The sequence below is a fragment of the Diaphorina citri genome, unplaced genomic scaffold (assembly GCF_000475195.1).
Source record: "Diaphorina citri unplaced genomic scaffold, Diaci psyllid genome assembly version 1.1 scaffold280, whole genome shotgun sequence".
Taxonomy (NCBI): domain Eukaryota; kingdom Metazoa; phylum Arthropoda; class Insecta; order Hemiptera; family Psyllidae; genus Diaphorina; species Diaphorina citri.
The window spans coordinates 151,097-173,228 of NW_007377716.1; the positions used below are offsets into that span (position 1 = coordinate 151,097).

General features: G+C 40.0%; 2 protein-coding genes across 2 annotated transcripts in view; one reads left to right on the forward strand and one right to left on the reverse strand.

The window, feature by feature from the left end:
• Positions 1-1,831, forward strand: part of LOC103506999 (very long-chain-fatty-acid--CoA ligase bubblegum) — a 20,308-nt gene extending 18,477 nt beyond the window's left edge. Inside the window, exons 7-8 of the mRNA XM_026821958.1 lie at positions 197-427; positions 860-1,831. Of these exons, the coding sequence (XP_026677759.1) occupies positions 197-427; positions 860-1,057 (429 nt within the window). The 3' untranslated portion in view covers positions 1,058-1,831. The remainder of the gene's footprint in view (positions 1-196; positions 428-859) is intronic.
• Positions 1,832-6,161: 4,330 nt separating this feature from the next.
• Positions 6,162-21,600, reverse strand: LOC103507001. The gene is made up of 19 exons (XM_026821959.1): positions 21,487-21,600; positions 20,777-20,836; positions 20,448-20,576; positions 18,664-18,798; positions 17,446-17,648; positions 16,939-16,997; positions 14,741-14,896; positions 13,888-14,056; positions 13,773-13,806; positions 12,181-12,406; positions 11,246-11,401; positions 10,693-10,861; positions 10,138-10,271; positions 9,355-9,496; positions 8,856-8,941; positions 8,635-8,656; positions 7,811-7,975; positions 6,824-7,080; positions 6,162-6,262 (listed from the first exon to the last, which is right to left on the reverse strand). The coding sequence occupies exons 1-19, from the start codon at positions 21,598-21,600 to the stop codon at positions 6,162-6,164; spliced, it is 2,517 nt and encodes an 838-aa protein (XP_026677760.1).
• Between the last annotated feature and the right edge of the window lie 532 nt (positions 21,601-22,132).

Below are 22,132 nucleotides of genomic sequence, written 5' to 3' on the forward strand. Positions count from 1 at the left end.
CGACAAAACAAACACAAAAACACCCCCCCCCCCCCAAAAAAAAAATATTGTCGATTGGCCGGGAATTTCCATTAATTCCAGGTGACATTATAAATCGGGCGGGGATTAAAAAAAAATCTCTTTAATTCCAAATAGCATTTAAATCGGCCGAGAATTTCAAAATCCAAAACCTTTTCTTTTTCATTCAAGGTGACTTGTTACTTACTTAAGATGTTACCTAAGCCGGGAATTTCAAATACTTTCCTCTTTCATTCCAGGTGACAAGAAGAAATTCCTGTCCATGCTCCTGGCCCTGAGGACCAAGATGAACGCAGATACCGGCGAACCTCTGGATGAACTAGAAACTGATACCAAAGACTGGCTGAAGAGTTTAGGAGTAGACAATATCAATACTCTAAGCGAGTTATTGGAGAAAAAACCTGACGCTGTAAGTAGAAAATAGAATGGAATAGAATAGTATGGGGTAGGATAGGATAGGATAGAATAGAATAGAATGGTATAAGCTAGAATAGAATAGAACATATCAATAAGCACTCGCGAAGAGGAGGTCCCTGGAGAAGGTTTTCCGAGTGACCTGCCGATGGTTTTTATTCCAAAATGAAGTATTTATTTTCCTTCGATGTGGTCATTATTCGAATTGGATTAATTACAGAAGAGAATAGGGTAGGATAGAATAGAATAGAAGCTGATACCAAAGACTGGCTGAAGAGTTTAGGCGTAGACAATATAAATACCCTATCCGATTTATTGGAGAAAAAACCTGAAGCTGTAAGTATAAAATACCTAGAATAGAATAGAAGACTGGAACTTGGCCTAGCGCACGTGACGTGATGGTTGAACTTCATTCCCCTTTTTGCAGGTGTACAAAGCGACGCAGGCGGCCATCGACCGCGCCAATCTCAAGTCCATTTCTAACGCCCAGAAAATCCAGAAGTTCGAATTCCTCCCGGCCGACTTTTCCATTCCCACGGGAGAACTTGGCCCTACCATGAAGGTTAAGCGGCCGTTTGTGGTCAAGAAGTACCAGTCCATTATCGATAAATTCTACGATGTTTAAAAAGGGTCAGGGAAGGACTACAAGGGTTAAATGGCTGCAGATCATCTCTTTTATATTCATTCGGTGGCAAGCCATCCGCCTACTCACATTAATAACGCTGGAGTAAAGAGACTTATCAGTCTCATTCGAGGAGGATATACAAGGTATATTCTATTCTATTAACCTCACCAAGCCTGAGTGGGGCCGGGAAGTCAGCAGCTTTCATTATGTTGAACTTTTAATTCATTGACTTGTGGTCCGTGGCAGCAAGTGTGGTCGCGCCATTATAAAAAATCACCTTTGTGCGCATAATAAAATAGGACTTATCTTCGTACCTTGGTAACGAAATTTTAGCTCAATTATTCTTCTACTTCTTTTGTACAAATTCTTAGATGTTAATATCTATTTATAATTTTGCTCAATTGAACTTTGGGTGCCTTAGTTATTTATTTCGGTGCTAAAAACAAACAACTTATTTAATTCTAACTTCTGTCCGCTTTATTTGTTATTTTTGTATACAGGCAGAAATTTGTTCTTCCAACATGATATCAATCTTGTTTAGACTGCTGGGATAAAGGGCCTTTTCAGTCCCATCTTAGCAGGTTAAACAAGGTTTCGATCAATCAATCAATGATTGATTAATCAATAATTGATTGAAACAGGGTTTATTATACATACTTTATTCCAACGTTTGATTACTTTTTCCAAGAGGATTAAAGTCACTATATATCTGCTAAGCGTTTAGTGATTCTAACGTTTAAAGCATTGTTTAACCTGTTGTACTGTACACTATGCAATATTTTGAGTTTTTTTACAAGTGTTAATTTATTTTTAAATTAAATAAAAGTAGGTGAGAATATTTTGTTTTATAAAATAATACCCTGCGTTTCTTTCTGAAATTTTGTCAAGAAGTTTGATAGAGGGAACTGTAACTGCTATGGTCTTATCGTCCCGAAAGCGAAGAGAGAAGGAGGACAGGATAGGAGAAAGCCAGCCGTTCCGAGAACGAACATTATCCCATCAGGATAAAATCCGCCCCGGGCGGGAATCGAACCCGCGGCCTAGCGCTTACAAGGCAGACGCACTACCAACTAAGCTAACTAGGCTGACTGGGGGACCTTAAACAGCCTGAAATTTCCCTTGCTGCGCTATCAACCAAGCTGACTAGACATTAGTACGAAATAAAAACGGCGGTGAAACACTCATATTTTTCCTTCCTATAAGGGGCAGATGACATTCAAAGTCGCGCCCCTTTTTAAATAAATTTATTTAAAAAAAATCCTTCCTATGAAATAAATAACCAACCAAACAAAGAGTTTTTGTTTCCATTATTAAATATTGTATAACAAATGTTTTATTCATCTTCTTGTAACAAAAAGGTTTTTTTTTATTCACAAGGTTTACATAGTATAGTGTAGGTTACATAGAACATTATTGGTGGATTTCACCAACGACTTAATGAGAGATTTAACTGATGGGAGAATTTTCAATAATTCAAGGAGTTTTTAACTATCCAAAAAAGAGTTTTTAGTGATCCAAAAAGGAGGAGTTTTTATAAACTCCTGTTTGGATCATTACAAAATCCTTTTTTTTTTATCATTGAAAATTCTCCCATTAGGTAAATCTCTCATTAAGTCGTTGGTGAAATCCACCATATGTATCTGATACAGATGTGTAAAGAGTTAGCGAGTTATAAAAAAGAACTACTCTTTTCAGTGGACTACTCAGTCAATGAGTCAGATCCTAACTCCCTATACCTATAGCCGAAAGGGAGTTGAGGAAAAATGACTTGGATGTCTTAGGATCTGACTCAGTCAAAACATGTAACTCCCTATTCAATTCCTTATTCCCCATTCCTGTAGGTATAGGGAGCTAAGATCTGACTCATTTGCTGAGTAGTTCACTGAAAAGAGTCGTTCTTTTTTACAACTCACTCTTTACACACACATATTTTTTTTGATACTTCACAAGACGTCTAACGCCTAAACAGGGAGTTTCAAAAAAGTGAGCATACAATTTTATACCAGAATTACCAGACCATTTCAAGGTGGGTCAACTCAGAAAAAAAGTATCACACCCTTTTTAGATGGATTAAACTCTTTTTTTTTTTTTTTTTTTTTTTTTTTTTTTAAGGGTTTTGAAGGGGGAAATTTAAATCTTAAGGGTTTTTTTTTTTTTTTTTTTTTTTTTTTTTTTTAAGAGGTTTGACAGAGGGAACTGTAACTGCTAAGGTCTTATCGTCCCGAAATCGAAGGAAACTTCAAATTGAATATCTGGCCAAAAACATTTTTTATGTTGCACACTTTCTTTTTTTCCAACACCCTGTCTGTATATCTCTGGATTCAATTATCACCACCACCCTTTATTTTCAAGCCTAAATATTCTATACAAGGAAAGGACAGCGAGTCCAGATTGGCAAAAAAGGGCCTAGCTCTGCCTGCTTAGGCCCTTCTACATACATACCTACAGGTGATCGTTATACACAAGACTTGGCTAAGCTAGGCTTGAAAAATAGGGGGAAAATGAAAACAATAATCAATTTTCGACTGTTTGAAATCGTTTTTTCTTTCTTTTTTTTTCAAGCTTAGCCAAGCCTAGCTGTGTATTACCACCACCTAAAGCCTGCAAATTACAACTTCAGTATTTGATACGAAATATGTACGGACTTTATAAAGCCAAAAGTGAGACTTTGCACTTCTCGATCTTTATTCATTATTTTTAAAGTTAATTATTATAGTATTATTATAAATTTATTTTTTAAAGAGGTTTAAAGTCACTGTATATGTATAACTGCTAAGGTGGTTAGTGACGGGGTTTTACCTAGGGATGGGCGATATATATCGATATTTCCGAATATCGATATTTTACTTTCGATGAATCGGTAATATCGATATTTTACTTTCGATATATCGATATCGGAAATATCGATATTTTTATAAATATCGCCCATCCCTAGTTTTACCTTCAAGGAAGGCTGGCTTCAGTCTCATTCTGGCGATATAAACAGGGTATTCTAATCTATCTTTTCCGAAAACAGGCCGACACATATTCATGGGCTATCTAAGATTACCGGACAAGACAGAATCTACCATAGATAAGGAAGGCTGGCTACACAGTGGTGATGTGGGCAAAGTAGATGAAGACGGATTCGTCCAGATTACCGGAAGAATAAAAGTAAGCAGATCTCTACACTTATATAAATGTTAATTAAAAAAAAAGTAAGTAAATTTCTCAAAAAAATATGCCAGAAAAAAAGTATGCCAGATCTTCTCCAAGCAGCCCACGACAAGAATGAATTAGCTATCATGATTGCCAACGTTCAGTAGAATATGGCACCAAAAGAAGAAGAAATTTCTCAATCAAAGCCTAAAGATACCATTGCTATCGCCAGTCTTTTGCGCTGCTTGAAATTCGGGCTTGTCTCAGATTGGAAGCGTATTGGCGCTACTTTCAGTAGTCGCCTGCAGAACCAAACCTATGAAAATGAATTTGAAAGAAAAGCAATCTCCGTGGCCGACTGGGTATCACACAAGACGTGCACGCCAAAGGTCCGGGGTTCGATTCCCCGTGGGGTGGAATTTTTTCGGCTCTGTGACTGGAGTTTGGGGTGCACTCAGCCTCGTCAGACCAATTGAGTAGCTACTTTATTCGAGTAGCGACCTGTGTAAAAAAGTTGGTGATAAATGAGAATTAACAGTAGAGGAGGTACTTGGTAATGTAATACAAAAGTTGTGAAGACGCTCTCTGCTTTATGACAAAGAACTTACGATTCGTTTTTTTTTTTTTTTGAATAGGTATATTATTAACACTATTTCCATCTTCCCCTCTCAGGAACTGTTAATCACGGCCGGAGGGGAAAATGTTGCCCCCGTACCCATAGAACATATTGTCAAATCAGAGCTACCTGTTCTATCCAACGCTTTCCTTGTAGGTGAGTAAATGGAATCAACCCTAACCAGCCTAGCTAGCTGGCAGTTCTTCAAAGGGTATTCTCTGGTTTGAAAGACCAAGCACAAGTCCTCACGATGGTTGACTGCTGTTCAGGACGAGCCAATTAAACATGGCTAGAGACCATCACACTGGTGTATGGCTGATATATATACATTATACAGTGGAACCTCGATAAGAGATAACTCGATAAGAAATAAAACTCGATAGTAAATAGAAATTGCATGTTCCCTTCCGATGAGAATATTACCTTCCATTCGGTGGCAACCTACCTGCCACATTAACCTCACCCAGTCTGAGTGTGGCCAGGGAAAAGCCAACAGCTCGCGATTGCCCAGATGGTCACCCATCCGGATACTAACCATGCGCAACGTTGCTCAACTTCAGTGATCCTCTGGAAACTGGTCACAAGAAATGCAAAATCTCTCTAATATTGTATTACCTATTCATAATAATTTTGATAGTATGTACAGCTCATGTCTGAGTTTACAATCCGAGGCTTTAACTTTTGGTTAGCAAAATAAAACCAAATACCTATCCCTTCAATAGTCCAGTTAACCCGGAGGATTTAACTGTTCGTTAACCAAATAAAACTCTAATACAGAATCTCGATTATTTCAACTACTCTCGGATTCAATGAGTTGAAACAATCGAGGCTCTACTGTAATAATTACAATCATGAGACAATGAGACAATAAATGACAATAAATGACTTTTTGCGGACAAGTTGGAAGATAGCGTACTTGCCCGCAAAAATCTCCCTTGATCCAGACAAGAGACATGAAAATCCGCGAACACTCTGGGGGATCGAACCACGAACCTTCCGAAAGCAAGCCTTGCGCCTTACCGACTGACCAACTATCCTTTTCACCTGAGCCGGGAGTAATAGTCTCATTTGAATCAGACTTGCATCAGGACAGTATTGAAAATTCCGGAAATGTCCGCCAAAAATCTCCGTTGATCTTACAGGATTTCCAAAAAAATCCGCCAACTCTAGGGTTTGAACCGGGAACCCTATGGACCGGAAGTCATGCGCCTTACCGCTCGACCAACTCTCCTTTTTACCTGAGGGGGGAGTAATAGTCTCATTTGAATCAGACTGGTATCAGGACAGTATCTAGGATCGCGTATTTCCGGGTCCAACTTCGGGCGTACTCGTCAAATTTGCGTCGATTGTTTACAGGATTTCCAAAAAATCCGCCAACTCTAGGGATCGAACCGGGAACCCTATGGACCGGAAGTCATGCGCCTTACCGCTCGACCAACTCTCCTTTTTACCTGAGGCGGGAGTAATAGTCTCAGATGAGAATAGGAAACCTTGATAGTAAATAAGAAGAAACTATAGATAAGAAATAACTTTTTTCTCGGGGCTCAGGAATTTCACCTCTATAAGAAATAAGTTTTGTCGCCTCACCCTCTGTAAGAAATAACTTTTTGAAAAAAGAAAATGATTTTGTTCTAATCGTGCATGCGCAATCAGTTCTTTTCGTAGTGCACCTGTGATGATGACTAGATGACAAATGAGACGAAAAGATGAGTGTGTTATCGACGTATTTCTTAAGTAGCAATGAAACAACGGCTATATTAGACTCGTGTGGTCTCTGTCGTAGCATGCCCATACGCAAATATTATACCTCGTATAAAATGGGCGAGAGGAGACACAATACTTCCCAATTTGGAACTGGGTCAACACGAGAACAGCAGAAAGTAACCCGTTGAAATATATCTACGTAATATATCGAAATCTACGTAATATATCAATGGTGGGCATCGACCTTACCACTTTTATCATATATTCTAAACAGGTGTAACATATGGTGTACTCTCTACTATACTTACCATTGTATTCTTTACGTAGTCGAAAGTGTCTCCAGGTGTTATCTTCCTGAAGGGATGAGGTATCGGGTCGAATCATATGTTGTAAACAGGTGTAACATATGGTGTACTCTCTACTATACTTACCATTGTATTCTTTACGCAGTCGAAAGTGTCTCCAGGTGTTATCTTCCTGAAGGGATGAGGTATCGGGTCGAATCATATGTTGTAAACAGGTGTAACATGGTGTACTCTCTACTAGTTTGGCATACACCGAGTACCTGAAGAAGGAAATCAATATGAACATTTTAGCAAATACCTACGTGTGAAGGAAAACATATTTTTTTTCTTTGAAGAGGTTTGACAAAGGGAACTGTAACTGCCAAGGTCTTATCGTCCCGAAATCGAAGAGAGATTAGAAGGAAGACAGGATAGGAGAAAGCCAGCCGTTCCGAGAACGAACATTATCCCATCAGGATTAAATCCGCCCGGGGCGGGAATCGAACCCGCGGCCTAGCTACAAGGCAGACGCACTACCAACAAAGCTAACTAGGCTGGCCCTATTTCTTTTTATCACTTTGTTCCATCATATTTCTCAAACGTTTTTTTTCGATTTTAATTAAGTAAATTTGCCAATGAAGTTTGGGTCGAGTGGATTGGAACATATCGCCACCTGCCTCGGTGGCGTAGTGGTCAAGACGCTCGCCTGGTAAATAGGAGGGCGTGGGTTCAATCCCAGCCGAGGCATGGAATTTTATCCTCATTTATTTGAGAGTGTGACCACATAATAATGGAGCTCTAAGCGGAATCGAACCCGCGGCCTAGCGCTTAAGAGGCAGACGCGCTACCAACCAAGCTAACTAGACTGGCAAGGTTTTTATTGTAAAATTTACATCTATTTTGTACCAAATACATAAGACCTTGTTTAGACTGCGGGAGTAAAGGGACTTTTCAGTCCTATCCCAGAAAGACATACAGGGTATATTCTATTATCTATTCTATTCTACTTACCAATTGGATACGGTGATGTTAGAATTGAACAGGGGGAACCGAGTGAGCACGAAGTATCGCCACTGATCCGACGAAATGAGATCGGCAATGATCGTGAACCATCGGGTACAAGCTCTCGATACCGAACAGAGAGACAGGTCGTCCAGAGGGAATCGAACCCGCGGCCTAGCGCTTACAAGGCAGACGCGCTACCAACCAAGCTAACTAGACTGGCAAGGTTTTTATTGTAAAATTTACACCTATTTTGTACCAAATACATAAGACCTTGTTTAGCACTCTATTTTGTCAAGGGTCTTCGTGCCCGAGGGTTTAGGTCTAGGTTTACCTTGCCCTTGGGATCAATTTAATTTGAAGAAACCATTCTGGCCTTCTTGGGTTTGATTCCCGGACTGGGTGGACTGTTTGGCTTGGTTAGACTGCGGGAGTAAAGGGACTTTTCAGTCCTATCCCAGTAAGACATACAGGGTATATTCTATTATCTATTCTATTCTACTTACCAATTGGATACGGTGATGTTAGAATTGAACAGGGGGAACCGAGTTAGAATAGAATTAATAGAATATACAATCGCGAGGAGGAGGTCCCTGGAGAAGGTTTTCCGAGTGACCTGCCGATGGTTTTTATTTCAAAATTAAGTATTTGTTTTCCTTGGATGTGGTCATGAATCGAATAAGAGAATAGAATAGAATAGAATAGGGACAGAGGGCCTTACCTTCTCTGGATGTGATCACGAATCGAATTAGAGAATAGAATAGAATACAGTCTATGCCTACGTCCCCATGTCTCGGCACATTCGGATGAAATATTCGAGTGATAAATTTCACCTTGTGCGGGTGCATGGGATAACTGAGGAATAGAATATAATAGAATTAATAGAATATACAATCGCGAGGAGGAGGTCCCTGGAGAAGGTTTTCCGAGTGACCGGCCGATGGTTTTTATTTCAAAATGAAGTATTTGTTTTCCTTGGATGTGGTCATGAATCAAATTAGAGAATAGAGTAGGATAGTATATGAACAGAATAGAATAGAAAAGAAAAGAATACAGTCTATGCCTACATCGCCATGTCTGCTAACATTCGGGTGAAATATTCGAGTGATAAATTTCACCTTGGGCGGGTGCATGGGATAACTGAGAACAAAAGAAATAGTGCGAAGGGCATCCACTTGTAATTTTTTTGTAGCCAAAACCAAATGTCAGTCCAAAGCAATCACCCTAGGACTGATAGAGAGGCTGACGAAAAAACGCCGACCCCGACTGAACATGGGAAAAGGCGAAGAAGAAGAATATTTTGTTGCTTACCTAAACGGTATTCGTATATACAGATAGAAGACGCCTCCCTCATAGGGACTTGCTACTGGCCCTGAACAAAAGAAACAGCAAAGGTTGAGTGCGAAGGGCATCCACACTCGTAATTTTTTTGTAGCCAAAACCAAATGTCAGCCCAAAGCAATCACTCTAGCTAGGGCTGATTCAGAGGCTGACGAAAAAACGCCGACCTACGCACGGGAAAAGGCGAGGAAGAAGAATATTTTGTTGCTTACCTAAACGGTATTCGTATATACAGATAGAAGACGCCTCCCTCATAGGGACTTGCTACTGGCCCTGCTATGGTTGCCATCCAATGACATCGCTTATTGTCGAGCGGCTGCGCCTGTATCCCATCTGGAGGATCCAGCTTGATATCTGAAAGAATAATAACATAAAAAAAAGATAGAACCATTCGTATCCATTGAGAATACAATCTGCCATGGGTGGGAATCCAACCCATGACCTAGAACTTACAAGGTAGATACACTACCCTCCGAGTTAACTAGGGTAACTAATCAGAAACCATGACAGTGAAAAAGAAACCGCCTTTTTGTGTTTAACCTAACCCTATAATAACACTGGTCACTGTTCAAATGGTGAAACCTAACCCTATGATAACACTGGTCACTGCTCCAGATAGAATAGAATCCTGTTTGAATAAGACTCTAGAATTGATGATGACCAGATCATAAATTATACGAAAAGATGGGTGTTTCATCGACATATTTCATAGGTAGCAATGGAACAACGGCTATATTAGACTCGTGTGGTCTCTGTCGTAGCATGCCCATACGCAAATATTATGCCTCGTATAAAATGGGCGAGAGGAGACACAATACTTCCCATTTAGGTGCTTGGTCAACATGAGTACATCAGAAAATAACCCGTTGAAATATACATACGTACGTAACTTGTACAATCGAATTTATTCTTGTCAATGGTGGGCATCGCACTTACCATTTTTATCATATATTATAAACAGGTGTAACATATGGTGTACTCTCTACTATACTTACCATTGTATTCTTTACGCAGTCGAAAGTGTCTCCAGGTGTTGTCTTCCTGAAGAGATGAGGTATCGGGTCGAATCATATGTTGTAAACAGGTGTAACATGGTGTACTCTCTACCAGTTTGGCATACACCGAGTACCTGTAGAAGGAAATCAATATGAACATTTCAGCGAATACCTACGTGTGAAGGAAAACATATTTTTTTCTTTGAAGAGGTTTGATAGAGGGAACTGTAACTGCCAAGGTCTTATCGTCCCGAAATCGAAGAGAGATTAGAAGGAAGACAGGATAGGAGAAAGCCAGCCGTTCCGAGAACGAACGTTATCGGTTCAGGATAAAATCCACCCTGGGCGGGAATCGAACCCGCGGCCTAGCGCTTACAAGGCAGACGCGCTACCAACCAAGCTAACTAGACTGGCAAGGTTTTTATTGTAAAATTTACATCTATTTTGTACCAAATACATAAGACCTTGTTTAGACTGCGGGAGTAAAGGGACTTTTCAGTCCTATCCCAGTAAGACATACAGGGTATATTCTATTATCTATTCTATTCTACTTACCAATTGGATACGGTGATGTTAGAATTGAACAGGGGGAACCGAGTGAGCACGAAGTATCGCCACTGATCCGACGAAATGAGATCGGCAATGATCGTGAACCATCGGGTACAAGCTCTCGATACCGAACAGAGAGACAGGTCGTCCAGATAGGAGAAAACCGTGATTAGAACTGAAAACAGTGAAAGAGTCGGAATAATAGCCCAGTTGGTAGAGGTGGGTGCACTTTCCAGGGGCTTCCAGAGGGGAGGGGGTCATCAGGCCTAGGTTCATCAAGGGGGCCTGAAACCATTTCTGTAGCAAGGGAAATTTCAGGCTGTTTAAGGTCCCCCAGTCAGCCTAGTTAGCTTAGTTGGTAGTGCGTCTGCCTTGTAAGCGCTAGGCCGCGGGTTCGATTCCCGCCCGGGGCGGATTTTATCCTGATGGGATAATGTTCGTTCTCGGAACGGCTGGCTTTCTCCTATCCTGTCTTCCTCCTCTCTTCGATTTCGGGACGATAAGACCATAGCAGTTACAGTTCCATCTGTCAAACCTCTTAATAAAAAAAAGATCTTACCTTCAGGAGGTAGACTATGTATTGAGGAACCTCCCGTATTCTGACTCGTTAGTACGGCTCGATTGTTTTTATTATAAGCGGATAGTTCTTCTATTCTCCGTTGGAGTTCAGGTTCATCGGGGTTGTTTTGGGGGGCGGGAAGATCATCTCCTTCTTCTGAAAAGAAACAAGTTGGATTTATTGACTTGGAATTGAGTGTGTAACTTGAATTAACATGATTTAATCCACCTGAGGAGTCGAGTCGGCGCGAACGACCGTCAATCTCTTATTAATGAATAAAATAGATTAGAAACTAGCACGTCAGATTAGAAACTAGCACGTCAGATTAGAAACCAGCACGTCAGATTAGAAACTAGCACGTCAGATTAGAAACTAGCACGTCAGATTAGAAACTAGTTAGATTAGAAACTAGCACGTCAGATTAGAAACTAGCACGTCAGATTAGAAACTAGCACGTCAGATTAGAAACTAGCACGTCAGATTAGAAACTAGCTAGATTAGAAACTAGCACGTCAGATTAGAAACTAGTTAGATTAGAAACTAGTTAGATTAGAAACCAGCACGTCTGCATTGTAAGCGCTAGGTCGCGGGATGGATTCCCGTACGGAGCGAAATTTTCATTAAGCTCTTAGGGTTCGTTCTTAGAACGGTTGGCTTTCTCCTTTCCTGTTCTTTTTCTCACTTCAAATTCAAGGCAATAAGACCTTCAATGTTACGGTTCCCTCTATCAAACACTAACTACACAAATCGTGTTTCTTGTACCTTGCCACTCATTTCAAATTCCCTCAGTAATCTCTCCATCATTTTGGGCACAGTGTTGGAAGCATTGTGGTCAAAACCCTTTATAAAAAATCCATATGATAAATAAATATAATATAGTGTGATAGAGTTGTCTAGGTTGCAATAAGAAAAAAATCGGTGGTTTATTGTCTTACCCAGTTCATTATCCACTTCATCGTACAGGAGGTTATTCTCCCGTACTGGAGGCACAGGATGGTTGTCGTCTTGTTGGTGATACCCTCCTCCGCCTGCAGCACCTGCATTGAATACATAGTGACGAGCTGGAACTACCGGTAGCTCCTCGTCTGAAGTCAGACTGAAATCAAAATTCCAAGAATGGGTTTCAGTTTCAAACATGTTTTTTGGAAAAAAAACTTCCATCTATCTCATGACTTGGGTTGTCATAATTTAATATATTATCTACCTACTTACTTACTTTTGTTGTAAATATTATGTACTAGCTGAATTCCGTCGCTTCGCTCCGGAATCCCGCTAGTTCATCCCGAGGCATGGCCAAACTTGTGGAAAAGGCATGGCCGAACTTGTAGTTATCAAACTAAAAACATAAACGAAACTCAAATATTAGGCGAGCGAGGAAAAGTTTTCTATCCCGCAGTCTCTGCACTCTGTGTATTTCTTATGGAGATTTCAGCGATCAAAAATTGATCATATCTCAGGATCGGTGTAGATTTTCGCAAAATCCTTTCTTATTGCACACCTAGACCATAAAAAGAATATTCCTACCAAATTTCAGCTTTCTAGGTGGTGTGGTTCTCGAGATAGAGCGATCAGTGTGTGAAATGTGAAATGTGAACTGTGAATGAGTGAATGGATCTTGTTCTTATAATATAAGACTAGCTGAATTCCGTCGCTTCGCTCCGGAAGCCCGCTAGTTCATCCCGAGGCATGGCCAAACTTCTGGAAAAGGCATGGCCGAACTTGTATTTATCAAACTAAAAACATAAACGAAACTCAAAAAGTTGGTCGAGAGCGGAACATTTCTCTCCCGCAGTCTCTGCTTCCTGTGTATTTCTTATGGAGATTTTAGCGATCAAAAATTGATCATAACTCAGGATTTACTCTTTTCAGTGGACTACTCAGTCAATGAGTCAGATCCTAACTCCCTATACCTATAGCCGAAAGGGAGTTGAAAAATGACTTGGATGTCTTAGGATCTGACTCAGTCAAAACATGTAACTCCCTATTCAATTCCTTATTCCCCATTCCCCTAGGTATAGGGAGCTAAGATCTGACTCATTTGCTGAGTAGTTCACTGAAAAGAGTAGTTCTTTTTTATAACTCACTTACTCTTTACACATACTTTTTTTATACTTCACAAGACGTCTAACGCCTAAACAGGGTGTCTCAAAAAGTGAGCATACAAGCTTATACCAGACCATTTCAAGGTGGGTCAACTCAGAAAAAAAGTATCACACCCTTTTAGATGGATTAAACTCTTTTTTTTTCATGAGGTTTGACAGAGGGAACTGTAACTGCTAAGGTCTTATCGTCCCGAAATCGAAGGTAACTTCAAATTGAATATCTGGCCAAAAAACATTTATGTTCCACACTTTCTTTTTTTCCAACACCCTGTCTGTATATCTCTGGATTCAATTATCGCCACCACCCTTTATTTTCAAGCCTAAATATTCTATACAAGGACAGCGAGTCAAGATTGGCAAAAAAAAGGGCCTAGCTCTGCCTGCTTAGGCCCTTCTACATACATACCTACAGGTGATCGTTATACACAAGACTTGGCTAAGCTAGGCTCCTTGTTTAGACTGCGGGAGTAAAGGGACTTTTCAGTCCTATCCCAGCAAGACATACAGGGTATATTCTATTATCTATTCTATTCTACTTACCAATTGGATACGGTGATGTTAGAATTGAACAGGGGGAACCGAGTGAGCACGAAGTATCGCCACTGATCCGACGAAATGAGATCGGCAATGATCGTGAACCATCGGGTACAAGCTCTCGATACCGAACAGAGAGACAGGTCGTCCAGATAGGAGAACACCGTGATTAGAACTGAAAACAGTGAAAGAGTCGGAATAATAGCCCAGTTGGTAGAGGTGGTGCACTTTGCAATTAGTGGCTAGGCATTTTTGTCTTTTTCCCAAATATTTTTTTAGACAACATTTTTTACCTCAGATACTTTTTTTACTGATTGGCACCGTGATTAGAACTGGAAACAGTGAAAGAGTCGGAACAATAGCCCAGTTGGTAGAGGTGGTGCAGTTTGCAATTAGTGGCTAGGCATTTTTGTCTTTTTCCCAAATATTTTTTTAGACAACATTTTTTACCTTAGATACTTTTTTACTGATTGGATCTCAATTTTTATGTAGCAGTGAAGAAATAAAGATCTTACCTGCGGGTTCGATTCCCGCCCGGGGCGGATTTTATCCTGATGGGATAATGTTCGTTCTCGGAACGGCTGGCTTTCTCCTATCCTGTCTTCCTTCTCTCTTCGATTTCGGGACGATAAGACCATAGCAGTTACAGTTCCCTCTGTCAAATTCTGGGCTTTTCATAACAATATTTTATTGTGTGAAAAGTTATTTCATTCAGCGTTGAATAATATAACAAGTTTTTCTTAGAAGTCAATATTGACTTGGGAAAAACACCTTTGTATATCTATTATTATGTTCAATAAATAAATAATTGAATTGAATTGAATTGAATTGAAACCTCTTAATAAAAAAAAGATCTTACCTTCAGGAGGTAGACTATGTATTGAGGAACCTCCCGTATTCTGACTGGTTAGTACGGCTCGATTGTTTTTATTATAAGCGGATAGTTCTTCTATTCTCCGTTGGAGTTCAGGTTCATCAGGGTTGTTTTGGGGGGCGGGAAGATCATCTCCTTCTTCTGAAAAGAAATAAGTTGGATTTTATTGACTTGAAATTGAGTGTGTAACTTGATTTAACATGATTTAATCCACCTGAGGAGTCGAGTCGGCGCGAACGACCGTCAATCTCTTATTATTGAATAAAATAGATTAGAAACTAGCACGTCAGATTAGAAACTAGCACGTCAGATTAGAAACTAGCGCGTCAGATTAGAAACTAACACGTCAGATTAGAAACTAGTTAGATTAGAAACTAGCACGTCAGATTAGAAACTAGCACGTCCGATTAGAAACTAGTTAGATTAGAAACCAGCACGTCAGATTAGAAACTAGCACGTCCGATTAGAAACTAGTTAGATTAGAAACTAGCACGTCAGATTAGAAACTAGTTAGATTAGAAACTAGCACGTCAGATTAGAAACTAGTTAGATTAGAAACCAGCACGTCTGCATTGTAAACGATAGGTCGCGGGTTGGATTCCCGTACGGAGCGAAATTTTCATCAAGCTCTTAGGGTTCGTTCTTAGAACGGTTGGCTTTCTCCTCTCCTGTTCTTTTTCTCACGTCAAATTCAGGACGATAAGACCTTCATTGTTACAGTTCCCTCTATCAAACACTAGCTACACAAATCGTGTTTCTTGTACCTTGCCACTCATTTCAAATTCCCTCAATAATCTTTCCATCATTTTGGGCACAGTGTTGGAAGCATTGTAGAGGAGGAGAACTATCGATAGTCGGCGCCATCGATAGTTTTTTTTTATTACATATTTTCCTTGTTTCTAAAGGTCTTATCCCCCACCCCAGAATAGACCAGTAGCTAGCGATGAAAAAATTACCACGGAAGGCACAAAATTTTCAACCCGTACGTTTGATATGATGTAGAATGAGTCAACTCTAAGTCATCAAGTGGCCAAACCGTGGGTCTTATCCTGCTACTTACAGCTGATCCCGCGTTATTTTATTATCATTATTTTCCTTCTTCTTTTCTTTTTTCGTTAAGAACTGTAATAACGGAAGTTTATTGTCCCGAATCGAGAGAGAACGATAACTGGATAGGAGAAAGCCAGTCGTGGCGAAAACAAACCTTAAGTATAGGAATCTTAAAGCTCTCTCCAGGGCAGGAATCCAAACCGCGACCTAGCGATTATTAGGCAGGCTCGCTTACTTTCCAAGCTAACTAGGCTAACCAATTTTATTCCCTCAAAATCTATCCTGTGTCCACACTGCACAGTGGACAGTGTCCACCATAATTTTTTCAGCCTTATTCGGGCAGGTTGAAGAAGATATTGTCTATATTCTTAAATAACCTGAGTAGTGTTGCGGTGAGCGCGGTAGACTTCGAACCTGTATTTTAGTGGTTCGAGTCCAAGTGAAGTCATAAAATTTATTGAGCTGTATTACGACTTATGAGCCTCTTAAGTGTTGAACAATATCTGTTACAAGCATTTAACAATGCTTACTACGATAATAATTAATTTTGTACTTTCCTTATCCTGTAATAAAGAAAGAAATCGGTCAGCTCCCATGGCGTAGTGGTCACTGCGCTCGCCTTGCACGCGGGAGACCCGGGTTCGATTCCCGGCGGGGTCAAGAAATTTGTATCATGCAAATGATTGATACCGTGACTGGCTGTTGCGGGGCCCACTCAGCCTCGTGAGGAAAATGAGTAGCTATGTAATATAATGCGCATAGCGACCGGTGCCAGCATGGTAGGTAAACATTGGATTTTAGGATTATTGAGATATTGGAAAAATCCTACAATGCTGCAGTGAGCACCAAAGTTGTGACATAATAACACAAAGAAACTGCATTTACATTTACAAAAAACAAAAGAGCCTAGCTCAGGATTGGGACATTTCCGCCAGTGAGGTGTTTACATTGAAATCCTGACGCAATTCTCTTGTTTTTAGTGACGGAATTCCGATAACACCACAAATTTTAATAACTAAAAAATACTTAATAATAATACCTAATACACTAATAGCTATCGGTATCTAGACCTAGACAGGGTTAGGGACCTACAATTTAGGGGGAAAAATTAGTTTATCAAATGGTTGTTGGGCGGTGTTGTTTCAAAAACGCTGATACATTATGTTTATGTTTCTGATATGTTACCAACTTCCTCGTGGTATAAGTGAATGTGATTTATGTCCTCAGATCCAAGCTTACTAAACTTGTACATATTTAAACACATAATTATTACAGGGAGTTTCAAGTGATCTCGTACTCAACCCAAAATTAATTGATTGCCTTCAATAGGACGATACCTAGGTATATGTTTCTCTTTTCCATCGGGCCCTGTATTTAAATAATTCAAGAGGTAAGTAGGTACCTACCCAATATGAGGAGGGGGGGGGGCAACTATCTCTTGACGTCTTGACCACCCTGTATACAGATATCTTTTTTACCCTACCCGAGGGTCTGATATACTCGATGGTACCTACTCGTGGTAGAAACTCATAGCAACTTTAGACCGCTCTCCAGGTTGAGAAAATACCTATAGTGTGTCCAGCTGTCCAGATCAATGTGACAGCAAAAATAGGCATTGTTGCCAAACATGTCACATGTGCCTCTGTCTTGCCCTCCGCCTTCCGATTGCATTCATTCCTCCGCCAGGATTATTTCCTCCAGCCCCCGAATGCCCAGCCCCACTTGGACCGTTCCCTGCTAGATTGTTGTACGAACAACAACTGAGCGGGGGAGTTTTGATGCTGTTGTCCCGGTCTTGTGGACAGTCACAATCGTTTCCCGAATCATTGCCGTCATCTTTGATCTGAGGGGAGATGGAAGAATAAATTTAAAACCTTACTTAGACTGTGGGAGTAAAGGGACTTTTCTGTCTCCTTTTGACAGTATGAATATAAGGAGGGTATATTCTGTGTAAGTAGGTGGCTAGATTGTTAGTGCATGGAGGGTAAAACACCTGTCACTTGAACAGGGGTTGTACCCTGTCCATGCACAAAAAGCCCACTAGGAGGCTTAAGCAGGGTATATTCACTGTCCATGCACAAAAAGCCCACTTAAGTGTAGGGGCAAACAGCCTCAAAGAATGGGTTCAGCTTCTCTCATTAGAAACCTTAGCTGTTTAGGTATAAAGTGACATTAAGGTGGTGGTTATACAAGGGTGAAAAATAAACAAAAGAAATCATTTTCTCCCCAAGCCTAGCCTTTCCCAGCCTTGTGTGTACCCATTAAGAAAGTCTTGAGAATACATACATACATATCCTAAGTCGTTCTGTTTGGTGGAACAGGTCGACTATTCACAAAACCTCTCCACCAAGTTCTATCATTAAATTGGGGGAGTTTTGATGCTGTTGTCCCGGTCTTGTGGACAGTCACAATCATTGCCCGAATCATTGCCATCGTCTTTGATCTGAGGGAAGATAGAATGAGAAATTTAAAACCTTACTTAGACAGTGGGAGTAAAGGGACTTTTCAGTCTCCTTTTGACAGTATGAATATAAGCAGGATATATTCTGTGTAAGTAGGTGGCTAGATTGTCAGTGCATGGAGGGTAAAACACCTGTCACATGAACAGGGGTTGTACACTGTCCATGCACAAAAAGCCCACTAGGAGGCTTAGGTGTAGGGGCAAACAGCCTCAAAGAATGGGTTCAGCTTCTGTCATTAGAAACCTTAGCTGTTTAGGTATAAAGTCACATTAAGGTGGTTGTTATACAAGGGTGAAAAATAAACAAAAGAAATCATTTTCTCCCCAAGCCTAGCCTTTCCCATCCCTGTGTGTACCCATTAAGAAAGTCTTGAGAATAATACCAATAAAAACTTACACAGGAAAGCACAAGATCGGGTTGTTCCTGGCTCAGGTCATCAGGAAACAGGAACAAATGGCACGTACTGCACACTGGCTCGTTGAAGTTGGGTCCGTAGTATCCATTGCACATATAGCAGGATTCATGCTGAAACAAAAATTAAGAGAAACAAATAAATTTGGTGCATTTTCCCCCCGAAGAAGTTTGATAGTGGGAACTGTAACTACTAAGGTCTTGTGGTAGTTCAGAAATCACAACAATGGAAATTTCCTACAAAAAAGAGCTGTCACAAATTAATGAGCAGTGACCAGTGTTATTATAGGGTTAGGTTAAATACAAAAAGGAGCTTTATTTTTCACTGTCAAAGCTTTTGAATAATTACCAGTCTTATTGTCATTAAAGCAAAGAGTGAAGGAAGACAGGATAACTAGCCATTCCGAGAACTAAACATATCCATTGAGAATACAATCTGCCATGGGTGGGAATCCAACCCACGACCTAGAACTTACAAGGTAGACACACTACCCTCCGCGTTAACTAGGGTAATTAATCAGAAACCATGACAGTGAAAAAGAAACCTTCTTTTTGTGTTTAACCTAACCCTATAATAACACTGGTCACTGTTCAAATGGTGAAACCTAACCCTATGATAACACTGGTCACTGCTCATTTGTGACAGCTCCTTTTGGTAGCAATTTTCCATTGACGTGACTTCTAAAGGTTTCTAAGGATAAAGGAAGGACCTTACCATGTTGGTTTGAAAGATAAGAAGTGAAGGGTGTTTACTTACAGAATTGCCAGCCTAGTTAGCTTAGTTGGTAGTGCATCTGCCTTGTAAGCGCTAGGCCGCGGGTTCGATTCCCGCCCGGGGCGGATTTTATCCTGATGGGATAATGTTCGTTTTCGGAACGGCTGGCTTTCTCCTATCCTGACTCATTGCTTTCGCTTAAAAACACCTTGGAAATCTTTATCACAAACCATCAGATGTCTCCATGTAAAGGAAAATTGGACAGACAAGAAGAAAATCAAAAAGTTTGAATGAAAAAACCTTTTGGAAATTTTTTGAGCAAGTCAACAGTGCGAAGCTGGCAATGTTTATATTGACGCGAGTCAGCAAAACCCACGAAATTTGACAGGGTGTGAAAAAATCCATGTAAAAGTTTTCAACTGAATTTTTTTCTTTTGCAAATAAAATTTGAGAAAACACCTCCAGCTTGTGTCCATCATGAAAAAGTCACTTCCTTCATGTAAAGGAAAATTGGACAGACAAGAAGAAAATCTAAAAGTTTGAATGGAAAAACTTTTTGGAAATTTTTTGAGCAAGTCAACAGTGCGAAGCTGGCAATGTTTATATTGACGCGAGTCAGCAAAATCCACGAAATTTGATAGGGTGTGACAAAATCCATGTAAAAGTTTTCAACTGAATTTTTTTCCTTTGCAAAAAATTTTGAGAAAACACCTCCAGCTTGTTTCCATCATGAAGAAAATCACTTCCTAAATTTAAATTTTAATATTTTCATTTCCAAGCCATTTTCCATGAGGAACGTGATTTTTCTTTTCTCACACCCTAAATAATTCACTACCCACTTAAAGCTAACTTCATTCATATGAAACATTTTGATCTTCTTTGTGAACATAGCCAGAATAATACCAATAAAAACTTACACAGGAAAGCACAAGATCGGGTTGTTCCTGGCTCAGGTCATCAGGAAACAGGAACAAATGGCATGTAAGCCTAGCCTTTCCCAGCTCTGTGTGTACCCATTAAGAAAGTCTTGAGAATAATACCAATAAAAACTTACACAGGAAAGCACAAGATCGGGTTGTTCCTGGCTCAGGTCATCAGGAAACAGGAACAAATGGCATGTACTGCACACTGGCTCGTTGAAGTTGGGTCCGTAGTATCCATTGCACATATAGCAGGATTCATGCTGAAACAAAAATTAAGAGAAATAAATAAATTTGGTGCATTTTCCCCCTGAAGAAGTTTGATAGAGGGAACTGTAACTACTAAGGTCTTGTGGTAGTTCAGAAATCACAACAATGGAAATTTCTTACAAAAAAGAGCTGTCACAAATTAATGAGCAGTGACCAGTGTTATTATAGGGTTAGGTTGAATACAAAAAGGAGCTTTATTTTTCACATTGAAGTTGGGTCCGTAGTATCCATTGCACATATAGCAGGATTCATGCTGAAACAAAAATTAAGAGAAATAAATGAATTTGGTGCATTTTCCCCTGAAGAAGTTTGATAGAGGGAACTGTAACTACTAAGGTCTTGTGGTAGTTCAGAAATCACAACAATGGAAATTCGCTACAAAAAAGAGCTGTCACAAATTAATGAGCAGTGACCAGTGTTATTATAGGGTTAGGTTGAATACAAAAAGGAGCTTTATTTTTCACTGTCAAGGCTTTTGAATAATTACCAGTCTTATTGTCATTAAAGCAAAGAGTGAAGGAAGACAGGATAACTAGACATTCCGAGAACTAAACGTATCCATTGAGAATACAATCTGCCATGGGTGGGAATCCAACCCACGACCTAGAACTTACAAGGTAGACACACTACCCTCCGAGTTAACTAGGGTAATTAATCAGAAACCATGACAGTGAAAAAGAAACCACCTTTTTGTGTTTAACCTAACCCTATAATAACACTGGTCACTGTTCAAATGGTGAAACCTAACCCTATGATAACACTGGTCACTGCTCGGGGGGAGTCAAACCCTGAGGGTGTCCAAGAAGGAAGATGTCGCTTATTACAGGTGGATGAAGAAGAGGATTAGGAGCCATTAGCCCAAAAGGAAGCCCTCAGCATAGGAAGGAGCCCTTAGTAGGTGGCCCTCAGGAAAAGGCCCCCTTGCAAAGGACAGAAAGGACTGCCGTTATTGTTCTTGAATCGAGACTCTATTAGACCATTTCCATATTTCCAATCATGATGTTTGTGATTGATCATTTTGCTACCAGACATGTGACATGTGAGACTTCTACAAATCCTCTTGTTGGTACCTATTTAATAGGTAAGTAGGTATGATATTATTACATATTTTTGTATGGAAAACCTATTGTATTCTACCTACTTTTATTTATTTCTTCAAAATTTCATTTAGACCGGGAGCTATGTACACCAAAATTATCCCAGAATAGACCAGTAGCTAGCGGTGAAAAAATTACCATGGAAGGTACAACATTTTCAACCCGTACATTTGTAGAATGAGTCAACTCTAAGTCATCAAGTGGCCAAACCGTGGGTCTTAATCCTGCTACAGCTGATCCCGCGTTATTTTATTATCATTATTTTTCTTCGTCTTTTCTTTTACGTTAAGAACTGTAATAACGGGAGTTTATCGTCCCGAAATCGAAGAGAGAAGGATAACTGGATAGGAGAAAGCCAGTTGTGGCGAAAACAAACCTTAGAGGAATCTTAGGATAAAACTCGCTCCAGGGCAGGAATCCAAACCGCGACCTAGCGATTATTAGGCAGGCTC